Below are 10,878 nucleotides of genomic sequence, written 5' to 3'. Positions count from 1 at the left end.
GGGGCCGTTGAGGGTGGAGCTTGACTGAAACCTCTGGAACCCGGGCCAGGAGAGGAGGGATCCGTCACCAGAGCAATCGGAACGCCCGGTAGTCTCCGTGGCAACAACAGTCCGGTCTCCAGAGGAGGCTGCATTGGACCAAAGGGGACGAGTTTAGGGGGCTCACTTCTCTTAAAGGGGTTTGTTGGATCTCTGTGAGAGTGTTTGGGTAGTCTGCGGACATCTGTGGGGACGTCCGTAGGTGTTTGGGTTTGTGAGGGTCTCTGTAAGGTTCCTATGAGATGGGTGTGGCTCCATCAGTGGGGACTGTGAGGATCTGAGGTGGGCTTCGGGGCTCCCGGGATGGGGTGAGAAAGGCAGGGTCCAGGCAGCTGGGGCTGGGGCGGGAGTCTTGTCCTCGGAGGCCCGCAGACTCAAGTTTGAGACCAATAGAATAGGGCATGGGGTGGGCTTTACTGATAAGGACCAATCGAATTGAGGAGGGGCGGAGTGTCGTACTACGTCAGGCTGAGGCCGCCGCCGCGGGGCCTGGTTATCGCCGGTCCAGCGCAGCCCGGAGTCGCCCAGGCCTGAACTCCTACCCAGGTCCCGGGCCTGGCCTCAGCCGGCCCGACCCCAGCCCCGGGCCCACAAGGACACCGAAAGCCACCCCCCGGGGGTGGGGAGCGGAGCCGTGGGTCAGCTCTGCGCGCGCCCCGCGCTGGCCGGTCCGGCCCCGCCCCCGCCCCGGGCCATGGCCCAGCCCTTGTCCCGGCCCCTCGTCCTATCCCCATCCAGCCCTTGGCCCCCAGCCCCGCCCTCGCCCCGCTTCCCAAATCGGTCCCAGCCCCGGCCTGAGTCCCAGCGAATGCCCAGATCCAGGTCCCGACCCAGGCCCCCGCTCCAGTCCCAGTCCCTGTGCCTTTCCTGGCCCCTAACCCCGCCTATGCCCGTGTTCCACCTTCTGTCACAAATCCCAGCCCATCCCCTGTCCCGACCCCATTCCCAGTGTTTGCTTAAGCCCCAGGCCCAAACCCTACCCTTGCTCCAGTCCCCATCACAGCCCCTCCTTCCACCCCTTTCCCTGCCCTTGTTCAAACCCCAGTGCCTAGCACAGCCCAATCCATTATCTCAGCCTTTGCCCTCGTCTCTGTGTTTACCCAAGTCTCTCCCACTACCCACCCCTCTCTCTCATACCGTGCCCCTCTCCCAGCCTCGACTCAGGTCTGGGCTCCAGCTGCCGCCCGCCTTATTGCTGCTGTTGCTGTTCTCTGTCCTTGGCCCAGGGGCTGGTGAGTGCAGAAGCAGGAAGCACCGAGGCAGGGATGGGGTTCTGGCAGGGAGGGATGGACTGGAGGGATTCAGGAGAGGTGGGACCTGGGCAGCTAGATCACTGGGGAAGAGGTGGGGAGAAATAGGGAGGAGAGAGGTCTTACACAACTGAGAGGAATTGGGAGGCTCAGAAGAGAGCAAATTGTGGGCTTGAGGCTCAGCAGGTGCCTAATAGTCCCCAGGACAGAGACTCCAAGGTTTTCTTTGCTGGTGTCCACTCTGACCCCACATTGACTCTTGCTTTTCCGAGGAAGAAAACTTGGAAACTTCTCCTGCAAGGGAAGTTTGATGGGGGAGACATGATCCTCCTACACCAGAGAGCCTTTAGTCCAGTGTGGGAAGATGTGGCCTAAACTTTGAGATATTGGGCATGCATTAAAACAGGGTTAAGAAAACAGTTTTGAGAACAACGTGTAGCAAACAGATGGACATGGGTTAGTCACCATCATAACGGGATTTGTTTTTGGTAATGAGCCTTGTTCCAGATAAACTTGACTTGCTTAGGAATAATTCCTGACACTTTTAGAGTAGTTTTGAAATACAGATGGGGCCATTTTACAGATGGGGAAACTGAGGCTCAGTTGGGGGGCAGTTTTCCCAAGGTCATACAAGCTTGTAAATGGTGGCACTGGGGCTAGAAAAAAGTTTCCTAATTCCTGTCCCATACTAGTGGTTTTTTTCACTGCAACATATGCCTAATAGGAAAATTGACCCAGTTGGGAGAAGACTCAAAGCACAACCTGTCCTCTCCCCTGTCTTCCCAAAAGGAGGCTTAATCCACAAATTCTTCCTCATTTGCCGGTTGTCAGCCTACAGCCACCATTCAGGGAGGAAGTGATTCAGAGAGAGAGAGGTCCAACTTCTTAATGGGTAGAATGTGATAGGAGGAGGGGGTCGTGGCTGTAGGAGATATGCCATAAAGTTGGCCCTATCATAAGGAGATGACTGTGGTCTTCATGGCCTCAACCCCTGCCACCTCCGGTGGGTGGCACTGTAGATAGGATGGAGATGTGCCTAAGGGAGTCTTTGGCAATAACACCCAAGCAGCTGAGGGTCGGAGCTGGGTTTCGGTGAGCCCTGGGGGCCTAGTTCAGTGTACAAGCTTGAGGAGATCAATACATGCCAACGGTTGTGCCCCTGCAGAGATGTCCAAACTCTATGTGTATGTGCACTGGCATCTGGGCACTTAAGCATCTGTGTGTGTACCTTAGGGGTCCCTGGGAATGCTGGTCATGTCTGTGTATGTACATGCTTGTCTGTTGGTATGTTCTATGGGGTGCATGTGAGCCCGTGTGTCCTCTGAGCGCCTATGTTATTACGTGAGGGGAAGAATACATGTTCCTCTTCAGGAGGAACATGCTTCTGGTATAGATGGATTACTGAAGTGTCACCTTCCAAATGGATTTCTTATTTGGAGGCAGTGTTTGGCAGTGTTTGGTCAGCCCTAGCCTGACTCTTTGGAGGAAGGAGCTCTAGAGGGGCTCAATGTTGATTACTGCTGCTGGCAGATTAGACACTCAGAGGAGGTAGCAGCCACACCAGTTTTTCAGTTCGGGCCAGGGAGAATCCATACTGTTGAGCCCAATTCATAGCTTCCATCCCTGCCACCATGACTTCTTTGTTCATGAGCCACAGAACTGTATAAAGCTAAAAGGTGTGGGTTAAAACACGATTGTCCAGAAGTGGGTTCAGGTGCTTTGGGGAGACTTGTAATGAAGTTGGAAAAGAGCACTGAATAGGCCCTACTTCGGGCAGAGTTGCCCTTAATGCTGTTAATAATCACTGCCTTGGTGGCCTGCCTGCAGGGGTGCTCTGTGACTAGTGGTGGTGATAGGTTTCACCAGAGGAGAGGCTGGCAGTGTCACAGGACCATCGTAGCACATCATAGCACATAGCATAGTCTTGATAAATGCTTATTATTGGCTTCAATCTCATTTCAGGAATGGAAGGTACCTCCTGGGACTCCTGGTCCTACCCCAATCCTTGGATCTTTTCCTCCGCTGACTGTAGTTGCATAGCCCAGGTGTGCCTGCCCATTCCAGGAAGTGGCCTTTTGTTCTACCTAGTGCTATCACTAGCAGGGCCCGCCTCTGCCTGTATGCATGTGTGTCTGTATGTCTGTCTGTGTATGTGCATGTATGTTTCAGATGGTGGTAGAGAGTCACTCTAGCTTCATGTGGAGGTAGTGGAGCATCCAGGACAGCTTCATCTGAGCTTGACCAGGGCTTTACTCATGTTTGCTCTGGGCCACAGCTCTGTTGTGAAATGCCAAACCAGAGCTTGTGGTGATTGGGGCTGTGGATGCTCTCTCAAGCGTCTCCCCTCAGACCTTCTGGGTTCCTCCCACCATGTCAGGCTGCTGGACTTTTCCCACTCGCCCATTCCATGATCTCTATAGCCCCTGGCCACTTTTGGGGTGGCTTAACTAGTTCCCCGGTTCTCCTGGCCATGCCATGTTTCTTTGAATCACAAGGATTTTTGTATTTGTTTATCCACTGTTTCCCAAAACTCATTAGCTACTTTTCACCACCAGTTCTCTGAGAGTCCGCACTGGGGGCCTGGCCAACATTTCTTCCTAGCAGTAGCAATGGCCCATCCGTGACCCATCTCTGGTACCCGCTTTGGAGGAAGAGAGGCCCCCCCTCAACCCCAGCAGAGGGCGCTCCAGAGCTCTGCTTGCTTGTAACAATAGTATCCAAGCTTTTTAGCTCTTGGCTTTCTGCCTCCCTGTTAATCAGTGCTCAGCTTGCAAGGTGGCAGGTCTTCCTCGCTGACAGTTGAGACCAATCATGTGGTCTGAACTGGACTGACTAGTCCTTTGGTGTAACTGGCCTTTGAAGATGAGGATAGGCCAGTCTAGGGCCGGTGGCCTCTACATATTTAGGGCAGCTCTGGGTAGGGTGACCTTGAAGTTCACCGGTGTCCTCCTTACCTGTGCTCCCTCCTTCTGCAGACTGTCTTTCCCAGGTAGCTCTTTCTCTGTTGTATCATATACCTCATTTTTGGAGTTATAGCTCCCATTTCTGGAAGGGAGATTGTCAGACGGGGTAAGCCTTGCGGGTATTTCCTATTTGGCTGAAAACTCTCGTCCAGGGTCTCCCCTCCAGCCCCTGCTCTGTCCTGAAGCTGCTTGAGTTCCGAGCCTTCTCATCTGTCCTGGGGGCATCCTTCTGTGCTTCTCTGGGGCTGGTCTTAAATCTCTAGAGCAGTCAGATTCTCCAGAATTTTGCCTGCCATTTGGGACACCCTTCTATGCAGCTGAGCTACAGGTCATTTTCACAATTCTAGCAGTCATAGTGCCTGTGTGTTTGCCTGGCTAGCTGCTGCCACTAGACTTTTTTGCTCACCTCGGCTGTGCTCTGAACAACCATGATCAGGTATCTTGTAGCTTGGCACTTCAGTTAGAGATGACCAGTACCCCCCAGCCCCAAGTGTGAATATTTCCAAGTGGTTTGAGATTCCACTGAGTCATGAACTGACTGCCTCACTGGGTCTTCCTCTGGGGAGACGCCCTCTGGTTGTTCATTCTGAATCCTAGAGGGCCTGATGACTCCCTTCTCTCCTGGGAGTTCTCATGGTGTCTGCCAGCTCCTGTTCTTGCCTCTGCCACCCAAGCTGGTCCTTTGCATCCTCACCACATTTCCACCCTACCCTCCCTCCTGCCCTGAGCCAGTATACAGACAGCTTTTGTGAGGCTTCTGAGGGTTTTCACTGCTCTTGGGACCACAGGGGAACAGAAAGGGGAAGAAAATAAACAAGGAAAGTTAGACAGTTCCTTGCTGACTTTGAAGCTCCACAGGTGGAGTTTAGCCTGCTCAGTGGCCCAAGAGCCCATGCCAACACACACACACACACACACACACACACACACACATACACACACACAAGTGTGCCATTCACACATGTGTGTTATTAGGCTTGCTAAGAGGAGAACAATGGCTCCTAAGTGAGGGGTCATATAAAGGGTCCTGGTTTGGGATGTAGATGGATGTAGGTTTGAATTCTCAGTTTGGTCTAGGCTTGAGCCTCAGTTTCCTTATCTGTAAAAACAGGTCATTTTCCCCAAGGCATTGTAAGGATTAAAGCAGATGATGGCTAGGGTAGCATGAGACCCAGCTCCTGGCTCAGAAGAGAATATTTGTTGAGTTTGTGCTATCGGTGAGGAAGATTGGTGTGCCTGTTGCTTAGCAGAAATGCCCTGAGTCCTACGCTGCTCCTTTTTCTCTTGCATGCTCCCCAGGAGGCCTCTTCCTGACTGACTACTCCACCTGCTCACCCCGCAAGCTGAGTCCCTTCCGCTCCTTTGCCAGCACCGAGCTCTTCCACTTCCACGTTCCCGAGGACACGTTCCTGGCTGTTTGGAACCTCATCATCTTCAAGGAGCAGGGGGGAACTTTTGGGGACCACTGTCCAGACCAAAGTGTGACTGTGTGAGTGTCCGAGTGTTAACATCCTGACCCCACCTCCAACCCCAGACCACTCTCCAAACTAAAGTGTGACTTTATGAGTATCTAAACTGACCTCCTGACCCTGATCCCTGACCCTTGTCCGGATTGAAGTATGACTGAGTGAGGGACAAGACCTTTGTCTCCTGACTACTTCCTGAGTACTGTTTGACTGTGTGAGAGTCTGAGCTGACCTTTTACTCTTTATGTCCTGACTCCTGACCTGGAACCACTTTGTTGTATGTATCAGTGTAGGGAATTCACTTGTGTTATTGGCGATGAGTTGACAGTTCTTCTTTTCCCCATTTCCTGTCTCCCACCCCATTGCCTATTGTCTTCCTCTCCTCATTCTGGTCCCCCAGGTATTTCCGGTCCGGGGCACCCCCTGTCATCAATCCCCTGCACACACACTTCCCGGGGGACACAGCTGTGCCTGGGGTTTTCTCACTGACCCTCAGCTGGACACTGCCCAACCGCACCTCAGGCATCTTTAACGTCAGCAGCCCCTTACCTGGGGACTGGTTCTTGGCTGCCCACCTTCCCCAGGCCCACGGCCACATCTCTGTCAAGGTGGGTTAACGCTGCCCAGGAAAGGAGGGGCCAAAGATGCTTCTCCATGTCTGCTGAATTCCCCCCCACAGGCTACTTGACATGCTAATCTTGTGCCAGGGTGGGTAACAGCATAAGGGTGGCTAGGGTGGGGCATAGCTAGAGGGCAGAAGTTTACCTGGTGGGCCAGAGGTCTTGATCTGTAGGAGGCAATTTGGGAGCCTTAGGAGGATATAGTGGGTCCCAGGTTAACTGAAGGGAGAGTCCAGAGTCCGGAATCAGTCAGATTCCTGGCAGTGTGGAGTAGTGTCCCTATTAGAAGGTGCAAGGGTTATTCAAGGTGATCACAGAAGCTGCTGCAGAAGCCCAGGACTGGTCTGGTTCTACATGTTGATTGGTGGTAGCTATGCAGACTCTCATAGGCTTCAGCTCAGTCTTTGGTCCATCTAGGAGAATGCATTCCTCTTCTCTCATAATTTCAGCCCCCTATACCCTCTGGAAGACCATAGGAGAATACTTGGGGTCACGGAAGCCCTTTCCTGTTAAAAGGATGCTTTGGGAAGCTGGTGCCCATCCTGGCTGTTGTTTCCCTTTTCTCTAAATATCAGCACTGATTTCATAGAACGGAGATTTTTAAAGTCTAAAATGTAGGTTCAAAGGCCAGGACGCTTCTTCTGGTTTGGAGGGGAAAGAAATGCCACAAAGATTTCCTGCCACCTCCAGGTGCTGGGCAGGCCAGGTTTCCTCCTAGTAATAGGATCTATAGGTTTCTTATTCTTATCCATTGGCAGGAAGGGAGGGTATGATGAGCTGGCCTTTGGCAGAGTGGGATGGTTATGTGTGTGGGGCCAGTGGTAAGGGTGAAGGACTGAGCACGAACGGAGCAAGAATTTAAAGAACAGCGTGCTGAAGAACATGAAATGTAGTGGGACTTGGCCATTGAGAATTGAAAGGGGCAGAAATTTCCAATTAGGTGAAGCTTTGACTCAGATATATCTCTCCAGGCTGAGTTCCTTGAGGGTTGTGGCTCTGTGATTGTATCAGGCTTGCCTTTCCTCCTTCTGCTATAGCTTGGTGTTCAGAGAAGGTCTTGTGAGGCTTTTGAGTGAGTTGAGAATTGTACAGGGACAAGTGCACCGGCACTGCTGTTATCAGAGATGGGAACTAGGTCTGAGGTAGCTTCCTGAGGCCTCAGTGATAGGTCTGTTTTTCCTGAGAGTGATGTGCTAGAGAATTTCCTGTCAAGGCCTGGGAGTCCTCTGGATGACAGCATGTTAGTAACTCACCTGGAAATGCCTCTGGGTTCTGGGTGGATCTTGACTCTCTTCAGAACCAAGGGTTATTCTATTCTGAGGAATGTCTTAGGTCTTTGGCCAAATCCCAAAGAGCCCATTCCTGATCATAACTTTGATCCTTGACTCTCTTTGTGAGAACTGACAGGGAGAATTCTTCTGAAGCCCTGTTCTAGTTATCCAAAAACCTTTCTGGATGGGCAGGAGGAACCTGGGGCCTAGGCCTGGACTGGGATTATAGGAGCTAACACCTGGTTAGGAGAGGTCAGAACTAGCCTTGACATAGCCATTTGCATCTAGATATAGGAAGTAGAGTCTGGGGATTTGGAACTGCAGGCTGTAGGGTTAGCCAGCAGAACTTCTGGGATGTGGCAACATTAGAGACAAGAGGGCACGGTTATACCTTACCCAATGAACGGCAGCAGACCTGGATACCATGAGAGATGTAGGTCTTTAGACAAGGACTCTTCTAGAGGCTTTGGGGTGGGGATGGGCAAGGATCATCCTTTTGGTTCCCCTAAGAATTAGATTATCTTTTGGAATCTTACATGGGCCTTTAAGGATTCTTAAGTTCTCTGGGTAATTCCGTAAATTCAATCCTGTGGATGAATTGTCCAGAGCATTCCTCCAGGGCTCCATCTTCTTGACTTGCTTTCTCCTTATACCATTGTCCTGACTTCCTGTGAGGCTTCGCCTCGGGTGAGGTCTGAAGAGTCCCAACCATAAGAAGGCAGCACTGTTTCTAGGGCCCTCCTCAGCTTTGGACCTATAGTCCTTGAGCACCTGGTTTGTCTCTGACCTTGGATTGGGTGTGAGGGACACAGATAAATAAGATGTATATTCGTGAGATACAGGAGATGTTTTAAGAGGACAAAGGAGAGATGGCTAACTCGGCTTGGTAGTATGGTGGAGGCGGTTTTAGGAAATAGGAAGTGAGGCCTGATGTCGAGAAAGTAAGGAAAGGCATTCCAGGTGGTGGGGGTAGCATGGGCTAAAGCACAGAAGGGAGAACTGAAGTGGTTCAGTGTGGAGTGGTTGTTGGAGTGGGTGAGAGAGCTGGAGGGGTGAGCAGAGCAGATGGTGAAGGACCTAGAAGCTTGAACTTTATCCTGAGAGTGATTGGGATCCTTAAGAGCTGGTAAAAGGGAAGTGAGTTATCTGGCCCTGGCCATTCTCCTGAGCTCTGTGGAGAGCTTCTGCGAGCTCCTGTGTCCATGCCATTCACTGCTGTATTCCTAGCACCCAGCACAGAGCCTGGCACGTAGTGAGGGCATGGCATATTTTTATTGTTCTTCTGCCATCTTCTCAAATTCATAGTGTCCAAAACTGATCTCACTTCTTTCCTTTTCCCCCTTTGCCTATCAACCTCTTCTGTCTTGACTCATGCCCTCCATCACCTTGTTTTCCCTGTCTCGGAGCATGTGCTCGTTCTGTGGTGCCCAGCCTGCACTGAGGGACTGGCCTTTGGATTGTAGATAACATCTGGCACCCACATGGCTCATTAGGGGAAAGTTTTCCAAATGTCTGGAGCAGAGTTCTCCTCAAATGCTTCCTCTTTCCAGCTCCAAGATTTGAAAGTAAATGAAAGCAGGTAAAATAATGAAAACAAGGATAGGAAAACAAAGAAACAGACTAGAGAAGAAAGGATTCGGCTGAATCTACCAACTAAGACCAAGCGAAGCTCTGTGTCTCAACTTGAAGAGATTAAAATCTACTAACAGTGCTCATTCTGCTCTTCCTCCTCCTTCTAAATTATTATATTTGTGTTTCAAATAGGTAATATATGCACCTGGTACAACATTCGAAAGGTACAAAAGGCATACAGTGAAAAGTAAGTCTTCCTTTCATCTCCTTCCGGTCCCCACTTCCCCTCTCCAGAGTTAAGTAGTAACTAGCTGTTAACTAGTTCCTTATATTACTCTTTCCTAACTGAAACACTTTTTCCTTTTGGCCATTGTGACTTTACAGAACTGTCCTTATTTTCCTCCTGTCCACCTCTTCCTCCTTCTCTGTGTCCTTTCTTGGTGTCTCCTCTGCCTGGTGCATATTGTGGGGCCCCAGTGCTAGGTCCTGAGACAGTTCCTTTTTTATTTCTCCATTCTCTTGTTAGGTGTCCCCAGAAGAATAGTTTTAAATACCACCTATAGGTTATGCCTTCCAAGTGTATTCCATGAGTCCTCATTTCTTTGAACTTCAGACTTCGTATTTAACTGCTTACTTGGTATCTCTGATTGGATGTCCAAGAGATGTCTCAAACTTAGCATGTATAAATCAAAACAAAGCCAAAAGTAAAAATCTCTTTGATTCCCATTTTACTTCTTCTAGGCTAAGCCTCTTCTCTCTCTTTTCTTCTCCATAAATTGGCACTGCTATTCACCATTTGTTCAAGCTCCAAATTTTGGTGTCATACTTGATTCTTCTTTTCCCTTTAACTCTCTATAGCTAGTCCATAAAGAAAAAGTCTTGTTGACTCTACTTCTAAAGCATGCTCTGGAGGCATCCACTTCTCTCTTTCCACTCTGAGCATACCTTCCCTGAGCTTTGTCCTGGACCACTGCAGTAACCTCCCAGGCCTCTCCCTGCTTCCACTCTTGCCCCCTGCAGTCTGTCCAGCACTCTTCCATGTTGATTGGTGCTGACCGAATGTGGGCCAGGGATTGTGCTGGGTACTGGGATATCCCTACAGAGAAGGGCAAGTGTCTTTGGGCATCTTAGTCTGTAAGCCCTATCCAGAGTCTAGCTACCCTGCTCAGGCATTCCTTAGGAAACTCAGCCCAGCCATACTAGGACATCTAGGGTTCAGTTGAAGGCTTTTCTTCCCCGCTTCTTTCAGACTGGTTCACACTCTACTTCTCACTTTGGCCCTCCTGGTTTCTCAAGTGTCCTTGCTTGCTTTGGCCCTGTTCCTTACATGACTGCTGATGTTGGCTCAGTTTGGACTCTCTCACCTGGCTCATGCCTTGGCAGCTCCTGAAGACCTGGCTTCTGGTGCCCTTTCTCTTGCCCTATCATAGGGCGAAGGCTGCTGTACCTCTGCACCTTCCCTGCTCTCCACCGATTGAGTGCTTCCTTCCACAATAAAGGAGGAGTGTTAGATGTGCCTATTATACGGTTTAAGGAAGGAATGCATTTTAACCATTGAGGTCATGTCCACTAATCCTTCAGTTAAGCCAACAGCAAGAAAGATGTGGAGGAAAGTATCTCTTCCCCTGAATTGTCCATCTTGCAAGGAAATGAGCCACCTCCCAAGTGTGAGCCTCCACCCTTGGGGCTTGCTTACT

General features: G+C 50.6%; 1 protein-coding gene across 15 annotated transcripts in view; it reads left to right on the top strand.

Annotated features, from left to right (window-relative positions):
• The first annotated feature begins 425 nt into the window (after nucleotides 1-425).
• Nucleotides 426-10,878, top strand: part of TMEM8B (transmembrane protein 8B) — a 34,566-nt gene continuing 24,113 nt past the window's right edge. For 14 of the 15 annotated variants that reach the window (XR_009251609.1, XR_009251607.1, XR_009251608.1 and 11 more), the window contains exons 1-3: nucleotides 561-1,271; nucleotides 5,552-5,741; nucleotides 6,119-6,326. Coding sequence is in view for 12 of the 15 variants with exons in the window: in XM_058694944.1 (XP_058550927.1) it covers nucleotides 734-1,271; nucleotides 5,552-5,741; nucleotides 6,119-6,326 (936 nt within the window). In the remaining 3 variants the exon portion in view is untranslated. Of the gene's footprint in view, nucleotides 1,272-5,551; nucleotides 5,742-6,118; nucleotides 6,327-10,878 lie in introns of all 15 variants that reach the window. The other variant, XM_058694938.1, reaches the window with a different exon arrangement.

This window comes from Neofelis nebulosa, chromosome 12, assembly GCF_028018385.1.
Source record: "Neofelis nebulosa isolate mNeoNeb1 chromosome 12, mNeoNeb1.pri, whole genome shotgun sequence".
NCBI lineage: Eukaryota > Metazoa > Chordata > Mammalia > Carnivora > Felidae > Neofelis > Neofelis nebulosa.
Note: the sequence above shows the minus strand (reverse complement) of the source record. Positions and strands in the feature narration are given on the sequence as shown.